The 23,110-nt window shown below is 44.6% G+C and overlaps 1 protein-coding gene across 4 annotated transcripts in view; it reads right to left on the reverse strand.

Moving 5' to 3' along the window:
• The window catches only part of slc8a2b (solute carrier family 8 member 2b), an 88,413-nt gene that overhangs the window by 5,128 nt on the left and 60,175 nt on the right, over positions 1–23,110 (reverse strand). For 3 of the 4 annotated variants that reach the window (XM_069533834.1, XM_069533835.1, XM_069533836.1), the window contains 12 exons: positions 17,990–18,462; positions 15,701–15,838; positions 15,291–15,518; positions 14,755–15,144; positions 13,573–13,698; positions 13,203–13,398; positions 12,790–12,920; positions 9,329–9,702; positions 6,719–6,822; positions 5,407–5,424; positions 2,398–2,522; positions 849–948 (listed from right to left, as the gene is read on the reverse strand). In XM_069533834.1, coding sequence (XP_069389935.1) covers positions 849–948; positions 2,398–2,522; positions 5,407–5,424; positions 6,719–6,822; positions 9,329–9,702; positions 12,790–12,920; positions 13,203–13,398; positions 13,573–13,698; positions 14,755–15,144; positions 15,291–15,518; positions 15,701–15,838; positions 17,990–18,379 — 2,320 coding nt within the window. In that variant the 5' untranslated portion in view covers positions 18,380–18,462. Of the gene's footprint in view, positions 1–848; positions 949–2,397; positions 2,523–5,406; positions 5,425–6,718; positions 6,823–9,328; positions 9,703–12,789; positions 12,921–13,202; positions 13,399–13,572; positions 13,699–14,754; positions 15,145–15,290; positions 15,519–15,700; positions 15,839–17,989; positions 18,463–21,415; positions 21,437–23,110 lie in introns of those variants that run through there. The other variant, XM_069533837.1, reaches the window with a different exon arrangement.

Consider the following 23,110-nt stretch of genomic DNA (forward strand, 5'->3'; position numbering starts at 1 on the left):
TGCACATTTGACACCAGTGGGAATAATCCCTGTCTGCAGTGAACTGTCACTTCCACTAGGTGGCGTCCTTGATTTACGAAACACCTCAGGATGAGTTTCAGTGTTTGTTCAGTTTTTCATGTCCCTTCATATTCTGCTGAAATTAAAACCCAAAGTTCTTTATTCAAGCAACAGTTGAATCAGGAGACTGTGACGGACCCACTGAGCAAGGCACGGAATTCCAAAACTGCTCATCGGGCCGTTTACCAAGAACCGTGGTGAGGTCTGTGGTGTATTTGCTGGAGGGAGTGACATCCTCCTCCTCCACGTCTCAGGAGCAGCAGCACAATCTGACATTTATCTGAACTAACCCCATGTTTTTGTTTCACCCCCTTAAAACTAATACTGAGTCTTTTAATTGGAAGAGGCGGATTTTCTGTCTCAACTTCCACAAGATCAAAAACACTGGGTTCGATACTCGTCTAGACATCAGGTGGGCGGCTGAAAATAATGATAACAACCTCTGTATAAATCAGCAGAACCGATACATGACGACAACAACAATACACAAAGTTAATCACATGTCAAGCAGTGATAAGAGTTTAATACATTCCTGTGGAGCTGCATTTAAATTGAAAAGAACAATCAGAGGCAGGCAGAGGAATGAACATCACCTGCTTCTGTGAAAATGTATTAAAACTCAACTGTTGGTGAATCTAAAGGTCCGACTCCAACATGTCAGCCTGATTTATATTAATCTGATTAATGAATTGATTCACTCTGAATGATTCAGATGCTTGAATTCGTCTTGATGATGATCCATGAAGCCGTGTACATGAAGTATGGAACATGTATTTGTACACACTGACCTGCGCTGACAGTCACCGCCTCCACAAACTGTTCCCTCCACGAGTGTGTGCCGATCACCAGCGCCAGGTTGGTCTTCTTGATGAGCTTGTCAACTGTGCTCTGGAGATCAGAAGCAAAACACACGTCATTAATAAGCAGCCGAACAGATCTACATGAAACCTGGTGGAAGGATCGGACAGAGAAAGAAGCAACACATTTTAAACACTTTCTTTAAAGTGGTGAAACAACGTTAAACAAGAATCATTCATGGATCTTAATGAAAGAAAAGTGTGTGAACTTTGGTGCAGCTTGATGTCGGGCCTTGGTGGAGGAATGAGCTTCACAATCATTTAATTAATTTCCTGGTGCCCACAGCAAACACAGCCTCACACATTGATCTCAATCTAAATGCCAATCATGCTGAATTGCATTATTCCCCCAAATTGATTCTCACTAAACACAAATCATAAGAGACGAGACCAATTACATTTCAACGCAGGGTTGGGTTCACTTAATAATCACCCGGAGGATGAGGAGACTCAATTCTGGTGTTTGCACTTATGAGAAGAGCAACGGCTCTGTTTAGTGCTCGTTCTTTATTCTCTCGGCCGCTCGGTGATTTACTCTCGAACGCTGCTGCTTTCTTATTGGCTGAAAGTGAAGTGGATGTTTGATTTGTCTGCTTCCTCTGTCAAGATGAACTTTTATATTTCTGAATGTTTAGCGTCAGGAGGGCTCAGAACCAAACGCTGCTCACACCTTTACTTTAATTAACGTTTACACACAGACCCAGAGGTGTGAAACACTTTGCTCAGCACTTCACAAACACACACTAAAGGGAGCTGGAACATTTGTTCAATGAAATCTCTATTGTTTCAATTTCCTTAAGAGTAATTTAAAAATATGAATTTGTTATTTTCTGTGTTGGATCTTTTGTGAATGGAGACTTTTGCTCTGACAGTGAGTTTATCTGGTTTCACTGCTGGCAGGGTCAGTGGGGACTGGCTTTGAGGTTGTGCCTGCTTGAACTTAAAATACACTTGAGCCCACACTTTAAATATCTGGGTTCTGCTCCTGGTCCATTTCCTCACTGTCAGCTGCAGCAGCGCTCTGTGCATGTCAGAGAGTCACAATCCTGCACGCCTGGAGCGAGCGGCTGCATCGAGGGCAACTCGTACACTTTCAATAATTCAGAGCCACATTAGGTTTGCTTGCTGAAAGGGCTCAGCCGTGTGACAGAGAGTGTAAAGGTGGTTCACAGTGAAGCAGAGTTCAATTCTTTTTATTCAACCCAAACACAGAAATGACTCCAGGAGAGAAATAATCTGATATTACGCTGATAGGTCAGGAAATAAATACAGTAAATATACAAAATGTTATTTTGGCTATAAATATTTCATCTTTTACTTTTGTGATGTTGCTGCTTATACATGTGATATTTATCTATAACTCTCTATGTTGAAGACTTACACAATGAAAAACAGAAACCACTGCTGAACATGAGTCGCTGCTCTCCGAGAGGAGATCAGGCCAGATATGAATGAATGAATGAATGAATGAATGTTGCACCTTGAACTCGTACGACTCCTCGATGACCACCTCCAAGCGACTGTGCTCTCCCAGGATGGGCTTCCCCATCTCAGCTATCCTGCGAGCCTCCTCCTCCTCAGAACTCATCTGCCCCTCCACACCCTCTGTGGGAAGAAAGAAGGGAGGGAGGGAAAGAGGGAGAGCGGATGTGATGTGAAGAAGTGAGTATGTTTCATGCATTCTGCATCATTTCATGTTGGATTTGGATTTGGAGCCAGAGTCTGTGCGGTAGCGACCGGGGGATGGAGCTGCAGTATCGAGCTCCTGCTGAAGCTCGTCAGTGACGATATTAATCATCAAATAACCATGAAACCAAACTGATCAGAAACATGAACACTTACACACTCGTCACAGTGAAATAAGAATTAAAATAAAATCATGAAAAACATCTTTGACTTTTTAGCTGGGTCCCTGTCCCATCTGCTAACATGGAGGAGACAGAAAGCTGCAACCGTGCCCCATTAAAACATCCAAACAGGTTTTTACTGTACGCAGCAGGATTCAGTATAAACTCTATAGATCACACTCTCAACGTGCACGTTCACGTTCTGTGTGCACCATGCTGGAGTGCAGGGTAATAAATCCTGCTGATTAGAAAATGCAAAGCAGAGAATCTTGATTGTTTTCGGTTGATCAATGACTTTGTGATGAATGATTTTCCCAAAGTGCCTCGAGCAATCAAATGGAAAACCACGTTCCAGCTTCTTCTAACATCTGTAAAGAGCTCAGGTGTAATCAGCTGCTGTGGATGACGTGAAGACACGTGTGACTCCGACAGACTCTTCACAAAGCTTCACCCGGAGCCTCGATAATATTGATCCACTTTCTTCTTCGTCTGCTTTCATACAGTATGAGAGAGAGAGAGAGAGAGGGAGAGGGAGGTACCGTACAGTTAGACGAGGTGAATGCTGACATGTGGCCCAGTTTGTGTTATTGATCCACTGCCAACAGAACAGCAGCAGCTACACCAACCGGAGTTGATCTTACAGAAATGACTGAGGAACTGAGCCAATCAGGGATTATGTTACAGCCTGAAGTCCCGTCTGTTTATCAGAGAGAGGGTGTCACACTGTGGTGGTGCACGAGGAGCTTCCAGCCTCTTAAACCAGGCTCACTGTGTGTTCAAGTCTGACGTAAGTGGCATTTTAACAATTGTCGCTTTTGCTCAAGAGAAAGAGAAAAGGAAAATAAAGCTGTGTGTGTGTGTGTGTGCTGCCTTCCTCCCCCTCTTCAAATGCAGCACATATCTAATTATGAAAAGACGAAGAGAAAAGCAGCACATTGCAAACCTTCCCTGCAGGGCTCATTTACATTATTTCAAACAAGCACACACACTCAGGCACGTGAGCACACGCTCGAATACGGTTTGACTCTAGTTTGTGGTCGTTCTTCCGAGCGGCGACTTCTTCCAGCCGTCTCCAGAGAGCGGCCTCTCCTCCGCCATGACAGGCGAGTGAGGTGAACGAGAAAACAGCCTCGAGGACAACGAGCGTCACGATGTGTCACCGCGGCTGCAGGGTTCTCCGCTCTCACAGCATCCTGCTCCTAATCGTCAGTCATTTCAGATTAAAGCCGTGTGGTTGTTTTCACTCTGGTGGCTCCAAGTGTTTTTGATTTTTGGATGTGTAGTCGGTGACCTGTGTGAATAAATAAATCTGCTTTTTTGCTGGATTATCTCTAAAACTTGTTTCCCCAGGATCCTGCGCTCGGCTGCTGCTGCTGCTGCTCTGTAGAGAAATGTTTCTTTTCCATTTGTGTGATTTGATTTGTCACAAGCTCAGAGGACTTCCTGTCCAGATCTAATCTGAGCAGGATTCAGTGGGTGGCCAGGGAGCAGCTTCTCTTCTGCATTTTTACATTGAATAGATGGTTTTTAATCAAAATAATATTAAAAACCTGATCAAGTATGATAAAGAACAGCAGCAGCTATCTGCATCAGCTCACACTAAGCAGACCCAGTGTGGAGACATTATGAAACGTATTGTTCAGGGCTGTGAGACGCACAGAGGCCAGTTCTGCTGTGATCCAGATATTGACAGAGACCCGTCTCTCCACTGAGCTGGACTCAAGCAGAGGCCAGAAATGTGAGCCAGACTTTTACAAAGTGGGACAGATGAACAATGTCCTGGCGGAGCAGGAGAGCTGAGCGGCTGCGGGACAAAGAAACTGAGACATCTGTTCACACTTACTGCAAAATCAAAATACACTTTTTAGTATTCAAATGTTGCTTCATCTGAAAATCAGATTTAAAGTTGTTGCGACTGAGCGTCTGTTCATGGTGGACCTGGGTGAGACGGAACACTTTATGCTGCTTTAATTTCATGTCTGTCCTGTGAGTCCACTTCCTGTCATTATCGTTAACGTCTGAGATTGTGATGGCGACCCTGAGAGGAGCCCGTCACATCCTGCAGATCCCCCCTGTCACGCTTCATTTTAATCACTGTGCTCCCACAAGTTTAATGTTAAATCCATGGGCACAGTGTGCGATGGCCGAGAGCTCGACTCACTGCAAATTAAGAAAACTACTTTATCCATTTGAAAACACACGCACTGCAAAAAGTCGCAACACGTGCAAATACAGAAAACTATTTGCAGCACGTCTCTGTATTTATGTTGTGACTTCATGTGTCGTCAAATTGATGGAAATTCTTTCTTAATATGTTTGTGTTGGGCTCGGCCACAGTAACATTGTGATTATGAGCAAATGGTTGGATTTATTTTATAACACAGTGGATCTTGTTCCATTTGTCTCTCATTAATACACACACACACACACACACACACACACACACACACACTTCTGCACAGACTGGCTCCAAATTCACAACATGGAAGTGTATCTGAGATATTTTGGCTTAATTTCTGGACAGTGGGAGGATCGAACCTTTAATTGATATATTAAGCGATGATAAGAATAATAAGATGATTACTCTACTCAGACTCTCTGATGGGGATCTTTGAGAAGAAGGATCAATCAGACGTTCTTACCTTGGTTGAGCAGAAGAGCTGAAGAGAAAAGAGGGAGGACAAGAAGTGAGAAAAGACACAATCAATACATTTAAAGTTTTCCAGTTACTGCACACTAACAAAATAGAACGTAGAACCTGCAACAATACCAACACGTACATATACACGGAGAGAGAGAGTGGGAGTGACACGCAGTAAATGGCGCCCCCTGGGAGCTGCTGTTTAAGGTGTATATGCCTATGAGGCCATTCAGCATCTGGTCTAATTCCTCCATCTCACAAGCACTGAGGTAATAACAGAGCGGCAGCGGCTTCTTCAGTTCAAACAAACAATCCTCTCTCGCTCTCTTCACTGCTCCACATCCTCTCATCACACAGTCTGTGTGTTGCTGTGGTGACAGGTTGTAGATGAATGGATGGGTCCCTGGACAGGTGTGCACAGTGTGTGTGTGTGTGTGTGTGTGTGTACACAGTGTGTGTGTGTGTGTGTGTGTGTTGGTATGAAATAAGATGGAACTTTATTGATCTCTGTGGGTAAAGTGGGTCAGTGAAGCAAACACAAGAAAAGAAAAAGAAAAGAAAAAAGAAAAGGCTGTCACACAGAAAAAAATCTCTATAAATACAGAAAACTAATTAAAACAGAATAAAAATAGTTTGGATCACAAGGATGAATTTGAATTAGCTAGTTAGATCATTTATTTAAAGTAAATAAGAACTAACAAGCAGTCAAATATGATAAAACTTCACTATCCTCTGAGATTAAAGTGAAAACTCTGGCAATGAACTGAATTCATTTCTGAATTAGCTCTAACTAAACTAAACGAATAGATTTTCTACTCTACACACGGACCTCAGTGAATGTTAAATCTATTGTTTGTCTCATTTGGCCTGTGTGGTGCTCTCTGGTTGTTTGTGTTGATGATGTTCTTCTGTTGCTTTAATCTCCTCGTCACGATTGTAAATGACCTCACCGAACCGCCGCTCGATTTCTGTTTGTTTTCTCTGTCGTGATCAAAAGTAATGATTCCATCTGCAGCTCAGCAGCTTCGACTGTAAACAAAGTGTTTCCTCATTCAGACGATGAACAAGAAAATGTGTTTATCAGAGCAGTGTGTGTGTGTGTGTACTTATATATTTGTGAGGACCTTACAGAGTGACTGATCTCAGGTGTAACACACTGTCTCCGCTCAACTGTCAATACACACAAGTGAATTTCACAGAGACTCATTGTGTGGGAGACGCTCTGGACACTGAGGACACACTGAGGACACACTGAGGACACACTGAGGACACACTGAGGACACACTGAGGACACACAAACAGTTGACACATACCTGAAATCCCTCTCTTTAACCAGCGCGGGTCCTCCAACACAATGAAGAAGTTTTCGTGTTTTTCATATTCCTCGTCATCAATGATCCTCAACTGGAGCGTCTGACTGTACACACACACACACACACACACACACACACACACACACACACACACACACACACACACAGACAAAATTAGCAGATTAATTAAAGCAGATTTCACTCAATCATTATCTCAACATTCAGACGTTGTATTTGCTCCTCTTCAGTGTGAAGGTGCTTTAGATAAGAAGACAGGACATTGTATTTAACTCTAATTCATCTGAAACACATCGTGGGACTGGGTTTGATTCCTATATGGTCAAATACAAGTGAACAAGACATGTGTTTAATTTGCCTCATGTGCATGTTTAACCTCGTGCTGATTATTCGGACCAACGTGTAAAACTACGTGTCATCACCTTTTAAAAATGAGACATGAAATAATTACTTAACTCCATCAGTTCAGGAGCAACATCCACCTGAAGAATCAAAGTCCGACATTCATCATCTTTTATCTCGGTTTTTGGTCTGCACCACCTCCTGAGGGAAACTATGTCTCCACCTGCTGGTCTCTGACTGTAACTGTCTCTGTTTAGTGTGACGCTGTCTGCTCCTTAGAGCTTGAACGAAGACGTGTCCCCTTTCCACATTATTTCTCTGAGCTTGAATTTGGTGTAAAGGTTTGTAAAGTAGAGGAGCTGCAGATTTTGTTGACAGATAAAAATAATGAATTTTGTCGCAATAGATAAAAGACTTGATCTGGAAATGATAAACAGTGAGCTGCATGTGCAGGATCCTCAAAAGATCAGAAACTCTCCACTCGACAAACGTGAGCGTCCAAAGACAAGAACAGGTGGAACATCCTAAAGGCTAAAGGTTCTGACAGTGACGAGGAAGAACCGAAGTGTTAAAAGATGAGAGACAAAAATGCCATCAGGACGTCGGCCATTTGCAAAGTATGAGGAACGATGGCTCGGTACTGGAGGAGAGGGTGAAGATGAAGTGACGATGACAAGACCTGTTAGTGTCTCCGAGGATCGCCGGAGTGAAATGTCAGCACAGAGAGCGGCTCAGCGAGAGCAGAGCAAAATCTACACTGACAACAGACAGAGAGGGAGAGATGGATGAGAGGGAGAAAATTATAGATGGAGGGAGAGATGTGGAGAGGAGGAAAGTGAAAGTGGAGAAGTAAAGTTAAGGACAGTGAAAGAAAAACAGGACAGAAGAGGTTGGTTATGATGGAAAGGACAGAGGAGGGAGGTAATGAAGCTGGTGAAGAAAGAAAGAGACTCAGCAGAAATAACATCGAATGATCAGGAGAAGAAGAAACTATTAAAGAGGTTACCTGAGTAACGCCAGTAATAACACCTCAATAAAGTTTCAAGGTGGATTTTGAATTTTACACAAACACTGTGAATAAGAATGGACGTGACAGCTTCCTGAAAGCCAAATCATCCTGATCGCCCCCTGGTGCCTGGCTGCAGTGTAGGTCATAAACTAGGCCTCCTCCATGATAGTAGACGGGACATGGACCAAACTCAAAAGTCAAAGTTAACATTAAATAAAAAAACTCTTAACAGTCGGGGTGAAACATCGTGTTTGACAGCGGAGACTGACTGATTGATTTGTGTTGATGATCTTCTGATCGTTACGGTTCAGGCTCCAAATGACATCTTTTTTGTTTCGGTTTGATTTCTGGACAGTGGGAGGAAGAGGAGACGCGTCTTTACAGACAGACAGCTGGACAGATGGTCCTGTACTCGTCCCAGGTGGATAAAAAAAGACACTCACACGCTCTGGACATTTTTCTCCTGGATTCAACCTGAATCCATCATTTTGAGGTCTTCATGATTCTAAGGAGCAAAAAACTGACAAAGGTCCCTGAGCTGAGGACAGAGTCTCCTCACAGGACAAAGACTGAGAGGTAAACACACTCAGTCGTGCTGCACTGCAGTCACTGAAGTATTCCCGATGAAAGTTGCGTCTGGAGGTTTGTCGGTGCATCATCAGTCATCGAGGAACGTCGTCATACCCAAGCTGAGGAAGGTGGTGAGGGGCAGAGGAGCCAGAGACAGGAAGTGTTCCTGACATCTGGTTCGAGGCCTCGGGTGAAGGTGTCACAGATTCAGACATGCTGCTGTCAATAACCTCTGAGAGAATACATTGGAATGAATCAACCTTGAAGAGCAGAACCGAGGCGGTGTTGGTGGTGGAGACTGAAAAATGAAATACCCCAAGATCCATCCTCTCCTCCATCACCGTCTGTCTGAACTCTCTGTCAAAGCAGGCGTCAGTTCACATCAGCTCAGAACAGCTGGAATCAATATCACACAAACAACAGTCTGACCCAGTTAGTTCAGGTGCTGCACATAAAACCAGGCCTCACAAACACGGAGGCAGGAAAAGATCCGTTAGACAAACAATCGTTGGAGAGATTCAGTCTCTGGACGATTGTTTTACTGTGTGACATCTCAAGAATGCTTAATTTCTCTTTTTTAAATCTGGCCTAAATGTACTTGGACTCTGTAGCCACCAGGAGAAGATGTGGATAAGTGTCATTCAGTCTATGTTTCTGGACTTTTGACTCACGTGGTTTGGTCGTTGGTGAACTCCAGCTCTCCTCTGGCGTCCTCGAAGTCTTCTCCAGCCTTGGCGGTCCCTGACTCGGTGTGGTACGGCAGGATGACGGTGCCCCGGGCGCCCGAGTTGCGAGCCACCGTCACCTCCATGGTGCCCACGCTCTCGCTCGTCCGCACCATGCGCTCGCTGAACGTGAAGATGCCAGCGTGGTCGTCGTCCAGGATGGTCACCGTGGCGACCAGGGGCTCAACCAAGCGAGCTTTGGGGGCAGCGCCCACTTCGTCGCTCTCAAACATCCCCTCGGCGTCGCCAACACGCAGATTCAGCAGGCGCACGAAGAAGTGTTCGTCCTCTTCGAATATGTCATCATCGATTATCCCGACCTGGAGACGCAGAGAGAGACCGAAGGTTTATTTAGGCCTGAAGGATCAGAGGGTGAGTTTAATCAATACAGTGAGACAGCAGCTGTAAACATGTCTTAAATATTTCTTCCAGTTCCAAACTGAATCAATAATACATGAGACGTCCTGATACAGCAAAGAGGGTCTAGTTGTCCAGTTTCCAGTGATTCAGTGATTGAGAAGCTGCCTTTGATTCTGTCAAACCTTTCATCTGCAGCACACTAAGCGTTTTGACTCGTGGTTCAGATGATCGATTTGTTATTATTACAGGAAACCCAGCATCAGGTGCTGTCAAGCAACATGTAGTTTCTGTGTCTTTAAACATGAGATATGAATTTTTAATTTCTCATCTTCATCATTCTGACTCCACAGATCTTTCTCATGTTTCACATCTTCTTCTCTAAACAGCACATGTGAGATGAATGAGAAATGGATGAAATGAAGACGTGACCGGGTCAAAGTTGTCACTCATCCCGGACTTGTATGATTATAATGTGAACTGCAGTTTAGTGTCAAGCTCTGAATCTTAAGTGAATTTACACCAAGCCTGGTCTGGAAGCTTGAGCATGGTGTGCACGTGTGTGTGTATGTGTGCGTGTGTGTGTGTGTGTGTGTCTGGACATCTGTGCAGCCGACAGTCTTCTCCCTCAGCAGATGAACAAACAGAGGCTCCAGTCACCATCTCTGTTATTGTGGTCATCCGATCATGCCGTCGTGCATCAACTGACAGATGGCAGATCCCAAATCAGATTCGACTGCTGCTAAAATCAAATGAGCCGGACCACGTCCCGCCATGTGTCCAGACGTCTCCGTGTTCAGGAGGGAGGCCGCTCACGACAAAGATGAAGGAGACGAAAAATGAAAAATGAAGAAATCCCCTTTTCACGTCGACGTGAAGTCGCAGAGGTGAGAGCGAGTACGTTCTTCTAACACCTGCAATAACTGATGTTTGGCAAAACTACAACCAACTGCAACCTGTCGAGTGACTGGACGCTGTCTTAATGAATTCCTCATCTTAATGAATAAAGGAATAGAAAGACTGCGACTTGTTCAGTGCTGAAGCAGGTTAACTTCTTCCTTGACTCCAGTGAAACAACAGTAACTCTCCTGCATGGCGGTGTCAGCGGCGAGCCGGAGGATTTTATAATTGACTCTCTCATCTCTGCTGCTGATCGGGTCAATGTGGCCACTTAAGATGCAGCTCAGACCTTTCGCTCCATCAGCAGACGCACAGCGACAGTTAATTCAATTCTCACTTCGGGCACCACGTCCCCTGCACCGCGGCCCAGAGGAAGAAAAGCTCCTGTTCACTGTGATGCATTAAATGTCTTCAGCCATTTGACGGGTTTGACAAGAATTCATTGTTTGACATTTACAGCTCAGCAATTAATATGGATAAAGAAAAATGCTGACTTATAAAGGTCTATAAATATGCTGATGAGAGAATCCGTCTTGTTCTGTCCGTCTATGAAGAAGGTAAATCATCTTGACCGTGCCTCCTCCATGTAAACAGATGGGACATGGACCATAAAACTCCAAGTACACATTAAACTGATGAATGTCCACATGGACATTTTTCGGATGATGCCTCAATCCAACATTTCTAACCAGATTTTCCCCTCACTGCAAAAAACGTCATGATTGACAGCTGGGACTGAGACTTGTGATTGGTCAAGTGTAGCTATGGGCGGAACTTTGCTACCATGGTTCCACTCATCGGTCACATGACTTCAAAAGCACAAGATGGCGTCGCCTGCGTCCAAGAGGTTTCGTCTTTGGGAGGAAGTAGAGACGCGTGGTCCATCTTAATTTACCGTTCGGGTGTTTAAAGATACGAAGACGTGAATAAGTGTTATCTTGTGATGAGCCAACACAAAACAATATTTAGATTCATTCTGTAACTCGAGAGAACGACTGCCTCCGACTCTCCGTCACAACAGAGCTGCCAGAGGCCTTTCATTGGTCCTGTCGGCGGCGCCTGTGAGGCTGCGTGATGGTTACACTCTGGAGATGATCCTGCGGAGAGTTGACAAGTGAGACGTTCCAGTTTAATTGGTTTTATTTCTGGCACAGCAATCGATGGATGGCACCGACCTCTGTAAAATGACTCATTCATCGTCTCTCCATCCATTCCTTCATGTTGATTTATACAGTTTTTATCTCCACGCTTCTTGCGTGTGACTCGATTACACGAGTCTCCACTTAGCAAACTGAATCTGAGGAGAGACTTCTCAGCCTCTGAGGTCTTCACCTTGTTCTATCCTCCTACTGGTTTTTATTTCCTAGTGCACTCACCCACGTATCATCAGGCATCTGTCCTTCAGTCACAAAATCTTTACAACTCGATTTGTTTGTTAAGTTTTCATTTGTAACAAAGACGTTGAACTTTTAAGCTGCACACTCAGACGATGATCTAATCTACGTTCTTTATCAGATTTCAGTATTTTGTTAAATATGTATAAATATATAATATATTTTATTGAAGTGTTTATTGTTAGAAGTACAAGATGGCTTTTGAATATTGAAGGATTACAGTATTTAAGCTATTTTCAATAAATCATTTGTTACACTAGTTTTCAAAATTTGAGGAATTGTTATTCTTTTGAGATTAATGAATTAAAACACAAACCACGTTTAGGAAAAGAAACAAATCCAAGTTTTGTAGTTTTTCATTTCAGATTTTCAGGAACAGCTCGTTTCTCAAAGACCAGAGGGGCCTTTCAGGGATCAGCAGCTAACGTGGTAGCGACAGAAATTAGCAGTAGGAGGTTTTTATCAGTGTTTGTTTGTCTGCAGAATTACACAGAGACTACTCAACCGATTTCCTTCATTTACATTGGGTGAACTGATCTGTTCTGAGTTGCAGGGTTTCCTGTCCTCTGTCTGTTTCTCCTGCTGCGACTCTCATTCATTATCTCTTCACCTCCTCTTTCCCGTCACTTTGATCTGATATCCTTCACTGAGTCTGCAGCCTCTCTGCCCGGATCTCCTCATGAGGCAGATTGGGCTTCGTTTGGTACCACAGTGTTTGAACTGCTCCCCCTCCTCTTCCTCCTCCTCTTCACTCACCTTGATGTCTTTGCGAGTCTCTCCCGGTTTGAACACCAACGTTCCTTCGCTGTACTCGTAATCCGAGCCGGCGTTGGCTGAACCATCTTCAGTCCTGTAGTCGACGTAGAAGGTGTTCTCTCCCAGACCCCCTGAACACCAGAGATCGAACAGAACACGATGGGAAACACTTTGAAATAATAAGGTTTTCTTTTGTCAAGGAACCACATTACTTCACTCTCCAGGTTTATCTGGGTTCTGTGTCTGAGAGATGAAGTAGAGACAAAACAGAGTCTATCAATGTGTTGAGCTCTGAATGTGTCGTCCCACTGACCTGAAACACAACTGAACATTGGATATTACCCATGATTCCCTGCTTCCTGAACCAGACATTTTGTTTTGTTATTTGACTGAGTTTTTTTTGGTGTCTCTACCTTGGCAGACGACAGCCAGTGTCAGGACGCCACAGTTCTCCATGCACTGACTGTGGGCGCTCTCAAACGAGATGCGGCTGCAGATCCCCAGGTCGTCGTCCTCCGGGACCTCCTCGTCAACTACGGCTGTGCGGCGAGCGTTGTCGGCCGCGTGCTTCTTCAGGACGTTACCGGCTCCGATCATCATACGCGTCGCCTTGAGGGACGAAGAGAAGAGACCAACACTTCACATTAGTTATCAGGGAAACTTTCACACCTGATACTTTAACGAACTAACTACTAACTGAAAAGTCTGAACCAAACGCGGTTGGTGTGTAGGTCCTTAAACTCCATGTTATTTTGTTGGTCTGTGTGTGTGTGTGTGTGTTACCTGTATGCGGTAGAAGGCCCTGCTCTTCTGTTGGTGCAGCAGTGCGTAGTAGTTGGCCAGCTCGACCAACTGGTCCAGCTCTTTGTCGGGATATTTTTGCTTCAGTTCCTTCAGGATACGAATCACCTGAAGGGGGGGGGGGAGATGTGATCAGAGTGTGACAGCTCACACGGCTGCACACACACACACACACACACACACACACACACACACAAACACACAAACACACACTGCAGCAGCATCAACATTCACAGCACTCTCAGTCCCTGCAGCAGGTGGACAAGTTTCTGCTTCAGGTCCTCCGACCCTCAAATACACTTCCTGTTCGCAAATGACCTCCAATCGTTAGAATATTTTAACTCCAGCTGAACGATGGATTAGTTTGATTTGTGAAAATCTGCAGCTCATAGTTTTTTAGGGAAATTCCACTTAATTGACATCGACGTGTTAAAAACGTAATTCTCTCTCTCACATCACTTCTCTTTAAAAAGTCTCGTGTTGAATAAAAATCCATGTTCTGCACAAACCAGTGATGCTTTTAGGTTTTGCATTTTCCTGGGTTGATATAAGTGGGAGAATCATGAAGAGGATTATTTAGCTGTCGGGACTAAAGTTTGCTTCACGATGGAAAAAAGTTTCATCAGGATCAACTTTTACTGTAACGTGTCATCCCTCTCAAGCACGTTCCTGGTAGACGGTTTAAAACACTGATCTTTTACCTTGTGATTGCTGAGGCAGAAAATATAACGCCTGTCATGATAACTCACACAGTTCATATAAAGTTCATAACATCATGTGTCAGTGTTACAAAGTGCTGTGCCGTGTTATTCCATCTGATCTGGATTATATAAAGTCCCAGAGACGTTTCCAGTCTGAGAAGTGAGATGTGACAGGAAACATCAAACCATCGTTTTTATCATTTTGTCATTTCTATTATTCAACTTTTGTTTTTCGGAAATATTTCCTAAAATTACACAATAACTTATTTTTTTTTTACGATTGTTTGTATAATTGTCTACAGACGACACAAATTTAAATTTCCAGTGTATTTGGTTTCTATAGAAACGACAGTGAGGTTGAAATGAGTTTGCATTTGTCTGTTTTACGATCAGGGGCCGAACCCCAGAAAAAAAACAGTTTGATAAATATCTTCTCCAACATGAAGCCCTCTCCTCCTCTCACCTCTTTGCGGCTCTCGTCCAGCTCCTTGCTGCTCTCCACATTGACCACCATGCTGTTGGAGTTGGGCAGGTTGCCTCCGGCTCCCATTGCCATGACTCCCGCTGACGCGACATTATTGGCTGCAGCGCCTGCCGTGCCGTCCTGAGTCCCCCCGCAGTTTTCTGCAGGGACCACGGCGCCCCCTCTCGGTGGGAACTTGCCGTCTATGATCATCTCCATGCTGCCCTTGCTGGGCGTCAGGTCTCCCTCCGTCCCCACGATGATGCCTCGGCGCTTGTCGGCGTGGTAACGCTTGCCCATGTACTTGTAGAAGAGCAGGCGGCGGTCGGCGATCCACGCCAGGAGGACACACACTGGGAAGTAGAGCAGGGTCACGAGGGCCTCCCACACCTGAAACACACACACCAAATCTCACAGTCATGTTTGTTTGCATGTTTAAATAAAGATCGAGATAAAAACATCACTTCCTTCTGAGTAGGACTCTGGTGGGATTTATATTAACAAACCGATTCTCCAAATCTCTGAGTGTGTCTCACCTCCACGACGCCCGGCGACATGACGGACAGGATGAGGTAGAGCCAGATGTAGGCGAAGATGCTCCAGAAGGCGGTGATGAAGAAAACCCGGAGGTGTTTGATTTTGCGGGACTCGTTGTTGGGGATCACCCAGACGCAGATCCCCAAGATCACAAACATGTTGAAGGCGGCGCTGCCAACGATGGTTCCCGGGCCCAACTCGCCGGCCTCAAAGCCGTGACCACACACCTGGGGGGGGGGGGGGGGGGGCAGAGTGTGTGAGTGTCCTACGACTGAAATCTGAATAAACAGTAAACTATTTGAAAAAAGATGCAGAAATGAGACGTCATTGTTTTAGAGAGTTCAACAAAATGATTATCAAGTGTGAGAGTGATCAGTGTGTGTGTGTGTGAGTGTGTGTGTGTGTGTACCTCTATAACAGACAGCAGTATCTCTGGAGCGCTGGAGCCCAGAGCCATGAGCGTCAGGTTGGACACAGTTTCATTCCAGATTCGAACTGTTGCCACTGATGTTTCCCCGTTTGGCATCGTGATGGTCACCTCCTTCTCCTGTTGGTCCAAACACACACACACACACACACACACACACACACACAGACACACACACATGATGAAAATAATTTCATGAGGATACAGGGTCGGTATCTGTCTCATGGACACTGTGTTCAGTGATCGAACCTGTGAGGTCCTCAGACACTCAGACACACACACACACACACACAAACACACACACACACACACACACAAACACACAAATGGAAACACACACACACACACACACACACACACACACACACACACAAACACACAAAGGGCAAACATTCCTCGGCCAGAACAGCTGAGGTGCTTGTGGCTGCAGCAGTGATGGATTGTGGGAGACACAATCAGACGTTCATTCACACTGACCTTGAACAAGATGGATGAACACACTCCTTCCTCCATTAAGCCTTTCATTTCGCTTTGTTGACCCCCCCCCCCCCACACACACTCCTTCAGCTAACATCTCATACTGCATCATAAATACTACATTTCTTGTTATAAGTACGTATAAACCTCCTGTAAATGGTAAATGCTGTATTTATATGATCGTTACAGTCGTTTTACAGTAACGTGTTGGTCAATGACACCAACACAAAAGAAAATGAACCCAGCTCGACTTTTACTTTTACTATATTTATGATATTTAACTCACATTGTCTGAGTGAGAGACTCCACCTCAGTAATCTCTGCTGTGTTCAGCTCAAACACACGACTTCCCTCCTGGGTAAACAAACAACACAGCTCTGTAAACTCTGCGTGTGTTTCCAGAGTCGTCTCCTCGATTATAAAGGACGATTGATTAAACAGGGAAATCTGCTTAATCCTCTTTAAGGAACCTGATCAGACGTTGTCGCAGTAAAGCGACGATGATGCAGACACGTTGACTGGCAGCTTCACTTCCTCTCATCAGAAACACTCAGCGACCTCGAACAGGACCAATAAATCATTTATGTTTAATCACAGACCAGAGGAAACTGCATTATAAACAGATTAACATGATGCAGGTTTACTTTTAGCTGCTTGTTGCACAGTCAGCATCGTGTCAGTCCATTTGCAAACAACACACATCTACAGACGTCTGAGAGCCGAAGATACAGCGTGACGGGTTCACTGCAGCGTGACCTGTGCACATGAGTTCGTCTTTCAACTCTGTCAGTGTCTAATCTTCAAAAGTTTCTTATCTGAGAGGTTGTGTAAAACAACAAACCCGAATAAATGATAAAAGCATTAAGACTGTGTTGGAAAGTACAAACAGCGAGTTCTGGGTCTCCCTCTGGATCCAGTGCATCGTTGTAAATCACCAACGGAAGAACTCAGGAGGCTTCAACTGGAAGTGAAGGAGTCAGAACTATTTTAATTATCTGTCCCAGCCGCCCGACGGAGAAAACTCATTTCGGCCGCTTTTGTTTCTTAACACTCCACAACAGCAAAAAGTATTATGACGATTTTTTTTAGTGTTTGACATCTGCTCCTCTGGCGCCACCGTACGAGATCAACACGTTCAGCTCTGCACGTAACGAAAGAACAAATGATCCAACTGCTTTAGTTTTTATTTGACATCAGTGTAAAGGAATCATGGAAACTACAATCTCCTGTCGGCTGGTTTTCAGAGGTCAGAGTCACGTTAATGAGCTTTTATACTGACACTTTATTCTAGTTAATCATAGTGTTGATGCCTGGTGCTAATTAAAACTGAGAGAAAAACTGTCCAGAGTTCCACCTGGCCTCTTGACTTCAAGCTTTTATGGGCGCTACACTACAACACTGCCTTTTCTCTGGATGAGGACGTTCTCAATTAGCTGAAGAGATTCAATCTGCACATTTAAATCCAATTTTCAAGGATGTGAATATTAAAAAAAACCTATTCCCATTAATCACACCTAGTAGATTTGTCCAACTTAAAGAGCAAAGCTGTAGATGAACTCGTTCAAGTGTCTCAGATGAGGAAATGCTGCTGTAGAGATTATGTTTGGTGTTTAGGAGAGAAACAAGGTGAAGGGGAGGTTTGTGACATCCAGCAGAACCAGAGAGGCAGTGGAACCACGACAAGCGTTTTTAATGTTTCACACAAACAAATCAACAGATCTCATGTGCAGGAAGAAGCCTCCATGTTTGTGGCACTGACACCACCAGTGTGTTACTGCGTTCACTCGCTCTCACCTGCGATGTGATGACCTCTATAGATGCCATGAAGCGGTCGGCGATGATGGACACCCCCAGGAACATGTACATGAGCGACACAAAGTAGACCACAGCTCTGGCCACCTGGTCGCCGAGCCCCGGCCGGTTGGGCTGCCAGACGGGGAGCAGGATGCCGGGCCTGCACACCGTCGCCTCCTCACACTTCTCTTTTCTGCTGGATGTGGTTCTGTTACCATAGGGCATGGAGGACGGAGGTGAAGAGGGGAACATGGAGGGCGAGACCGATCTCAGGCTGGGGTCGCCGCTGGGCTCGGTGCGCTCGGACTCCGGCTGACAGGGAGGCAGCTGCTGGAGGAAGAGGAGGAGGAGGAGGAGGAGGAAGGGGGTGGGTGAGCCGAAGAGAGACATGGCGGCATGCGGTTCCCACGAGAAGCAGCGAGGCAGAGGAAGATGGGTTTAGGCTGAGGAAGAGGGAGGTGGGAGTAGTTCACCTGCAGGGAGAGAGAGAGAGAAAGAGAGGGAGGGAGGGAGAGAGAGAGTGAGAGGCAGAGGGAGGGAGGGAGAGATTGGGAGAGAAGAAAGCAAATGAGTCTGTGACAAAGTGAAAACACTTCAGACGAGATTCTGTCAAAGAATTCAGTTTGTTTTGTTGAAGAGACGAAGAGAAGCAAAGATCTGTGACGGTGGATTTTAGAGGATTAGTTTTTACAAACAGGAGATGGATGAAGGATGACGTCTGCTCGGCCTCCTGATGTAAATCCAGACTACCGTCCTCAAATAAGATTAAAAAAAACCTCACTGTCTTTTTGAAAAGAGGCAAAAATACACAATCAAGAACATCAAACACTCTTCTTTTGATTTTTCAATGACAAATCCTTTCCAGAAGCCTGTTATCCAGAGACACGTGTGGACGAAACCTCGTCTTCACTGCTCATTTGACACGAGACAACGTCCACTGGTCCATGAATATTACGCAGAAGTCAAGTGGGTCAAACCTTCAGTTTGATCAAATAAGAAATCTGTTTATAAAGTTTGTGAAAAGTGTGATTCACAGCAGAGAACCTGGCACATTACTCACTGTGAGTCACCGATAAACAGGAAAACAAAAGAGGGGGTGAACAGGTGGAGAGAGGAAGGTTAGGAGAGAGGGATGAAGAGGAAGGACAGATGGAGATGGAGAGACTGAGGGGAGATACAAAGAAGAGAGGGTATGGGGTTTTTTTAATGATGGGAAATTTAGGTTCGTGAGAATTTTCTGTCTTTAATTCAGCTTTTGAAAAATGTCTCTCAGAACAGGCAATAAAAACAACATGATCCGTACCTGAAGAAAAGAAGGATGAGAACGAGGGAGGAAGAAACACCGGAGAGCACAAGAGGTAGAAACAAGAAGCTGGTGGAGGAATAGACGGATGAGAGGAAAGAAAAAGAAAGAAGGAGAGAGAGGCAGAGAGATAACGATGGGAGGATTGTGTCAGAGAGAGAAAGGACGAGGAAAACATGTTGAGTCACAGTGATGCCTCAGGGAAGAAGAGGCTGACAACACAAGGTTTGAGATTGTTTATGTCATTCTGCTTATTTCATTCAAACCTGAGGCTTAATACACACACACACACACACACACACACGCACGCACGCACGCACACACACACACACACGCACAGTTGTATATTTGTTTAAAATATATTTTGTTGATATTTTGGCTTCTTGTTTTTGCATTTGGCAACAGGACCATGTGTGTGTGTGTGTGTGTGTGTGTGTGTGTGTGTGTGTGTGTGTGCCAAATGGTGAGTGTTAGACCTCAGTGTGAAACCAAAGGATGGACAGATGGACTGAACCCTGTTTCCGTCATTATGAGCACCGGCCCCTAATCTTCCACCTCTCTCCTCCTTCCTCTCGTTTCATCTCTCTCTCTCTCTCTCCCTCTCTCTCTCTCTCCCTCTCTCCCTCTCCATCTGCCCGTTCGAGAGGAAGCACCTGCTAATATAAACGTTACAAAACTCCGTCATTTCACTTATGAACACGACATAAATGATTTTAGAAGAACAGTTTTCTTCATTCTGGTATTTATCTTGAACCTTTAAGGATTTAGCGGTGGGTGATATTCTTCCTGTGAAGACGACACTGGAGGAATATTCCCCCTGCAGAGTGAAATAAGTTCATCATGTTTGTTCACAGAGTTTGTTCATGTGTGAACTAACTGTAGATCCATCAAAACAAACCTGACCTGCTGATTAGCTTTGACCTTTGACAGTAAACCTGCCAGTGAGAATGAATAACTGGACGAAACGAAAGCCTTCAGGGGATTCATTTGTTTTCATGCCAGAATCTTACTTTTACAAGTTTTACTAAATAAATAAACAGCTGTAACGTATTAAAACCTCCTGATTCACACAGTAAACCAAGCTCGACCTTTTCAAACGTCTCCTCTGATCAACCCGAACGCTCGCGTGGAGACAGCAGCAGCTTTTCCTTCAGTATGAATCTGTGTAACGACACAACACGTGTATTCTCCCTGTTAGTTTCTGTGTTTTCACTGCGGCCTGAACCCGAACACAACAGAAATGAAACGATGAAATCGTGTCTGTTCTGAAAAAAGCTTGAGACGCGTCGCTCCGGGCTGCTGTCGTCCTATTGGACCGTCTCATATTAGACTCTAATTATCAGCTGAGAGGCTCAACAGGGGCTGAAGTGAACTACAAAACTTACACTGTAAATTATTCACACATATAAACAGGCACTTTTTCCTCCTCTCATCATGAGTCCAGTGTCCCTCACTGGAGGGATCCACCTCTTTTTTAAAGGTTTGTGTCACTTGTTTTTATTTTGTGTGTTAAAGTTAGTTCTGTGTCTCTGTTGTCTCTTTAAGTCACTTTGTCAACGTTTTATTCACAGACATTAGTGCGTCATTTCGTGCGTCTTCATGGCTGAGATCCAGCTCTGGGGACATTCTGCGTTTTAAGGGCCTTTTTGTAATTGTTTCTAAATCTCCTTGCTTCAACAACGGTGGATGCATCTGATGCTTCGTGCATCATAACGTCAATAACCACTCCTGCTCCAGACAAACAAGCTTCTGCACTAACGTGCCACACTCCAGCATTGATTCCGCTTCCCCTCCTGTGAACGACCTGTTTCAGCCTCTTGCTTCACGCCTCAGTCGAGCCGGGAGCTCCTCAGATTGTGAAGAACGCAAAGTGAGGACGAGCCGGAATGAGGTTGAAGACTGATGGACTCCACAGTGACTCTCACACTCACCAGCGGAACTGCTTTACCTCCAGATCCTTCTGATTTATTCCCTTTTTAAAAAGCACCATTTGGAAGCAGCTATTAATTTCACTGACGAAGGAGGCGTGTGAAAGAGTTACATCATCAAACAAGAGTTAATCCAGCAGGACACAGATGTGATGCATTCATGTTGTGACTCAGTATCTACGAGTGTGAACTCACGCTGCTGCTGCTGCTGCTGCTGCTGCTGCTGCTGCTAACATGCACATTATTTAGTTTGTGAACACGTCTGCAGGTTCGAATGGCAGATATTGAATATAAAATAATCCTAGCGATGTTTTCACTAGTGTGTCTCATCTAAATTGTACAAATAGTTGTTTTCTTCACCCTATAAATACTTTATATGTAAATACTTTATATGTTAATACTTTATATGTAAATACTTTATACTGACATACTTTATATTGACATACTTTATATTGACATACTTTATATTGACATACTTTATATTAACATCAGGAGCGGGTCCTCTCCACGGAGGCCGCCATGTTTTTTTTACAGTAGCCCAAACTAGACAAACTAAACCTTTTGAGTTTTAAAGCTGCCACAGGTTTTCTCATGTTTGGAGGGGGAGGGGGTGGCGAGGAGTATTCAGCTGCAACGTGACACTTCACCACTAGAGGTCCTTAAATCCGACACACTGAACCTTTAAGAAATAGTCCTGTAGATTTGAAAATGTATCCATAGCAACTGCTTGTATTAGCCTTTAGCAATATAATGAATATAATCCATTGACAGACCGTGATGTCTGGAGCTCAGCAGCTCCTCAGGCGACCCTCACATCAGTCTCAGACATGTTCTGCCTGCACCAGCAGCTGCGCTCCTGAAGCAGTGAATGGTGAGGCCACCTCAAATTCCAGCAGCCTCGTTTCCTCACCGGTGACACTTCAGCTTTTAACATTGAATCGAACATTCTGCACAAAATTAATTATTAAAAACAATATCAGATGACATCTTCTGAAGTTTTTCGAGACTTAGCTCTTAGATCTCTACGATCACAACTGCAGCGGCGGCCAGACAGTGACAGCAGCGTTGAGCATTCAACCGAGAGATGTAGAGGATGGATGGACTGAGTGAGAAAAAGAGAGGGTGCAAGGAGTGATGGCAGAATAAAAGCATGAAAGACAGGAAATGATCAGAGTGAAGGAATGTAGGAGGATAAAGCAAAGGATTGAAAAAGCAGCAGGAACAACAGAAAGAGAAAAAGAGTGATGACAGGCGGAGGAGCTGAGGGGTAAATAAAAACTAATTAAGAAGAGGAATTATGGGTGTGGGAGGAAGGGAGGACAAAAAAAAAAAAAGGAGGGATGAAGGAGCAGCGTGGGCCGAGGTCCTAAACGTGTTAATATCGTCATTTGGAGAACAGGCCTGGCGTGTTGCCACGGCAACCAGGGGAGAGGTTTGGCGGGGTAATCAATCACCATGGGGGGTGTTGAGGTGGGGGGAGGGCGAGAGAGGGAGAGGGAAAGAGAGAGAGAACTGAACTAAACCCACACACACACACACACACTTGCAGAAACCCTTCATTGAACTTTTTGCAAATGTATTAAAAACTGAAATCTCTTTTTTATTTAAGTATTCGGAGACGTAACTCAGAGATTTTGTCGAAGTCGCCTCGGCAGCAGTTCAGCATCAACTCTTCTCGGAGGAGTCCGACCTGGATTTGTTTTGATCCCGCTCTCAGGCTCCGTCAGATTGGATGTGAAGTGTCTGTGGACTGCCACCGTCAGGTCTGGTGTTATGATGAGCAGCTCAGCTCAAAGAGTCCAATTCAAACTTGTTCTCAATCTCTCGGAGTCTTAACTCTGGAGAACTCTTTGGTTTCACTCAAAAAAGTTTCTCAAACGTTCTCTGGCC

This window comes from Paralichthys olivaceus, chromosome 11 (assembly GCF_024713975.1).
Source record: "Paralichthys olivaceus isolate ysfri-2021 chromosome 11, ASM2471397v2, whole genome shotgun sequence".
Taxonomy (NCBI): domain Eukaryota; kingdom Metazoa; phylum Chordata; class Actinopteri; order Pleuronectiformes; family Paralichthyidae; genus Paralichthys; species Paralichthys olivaceus.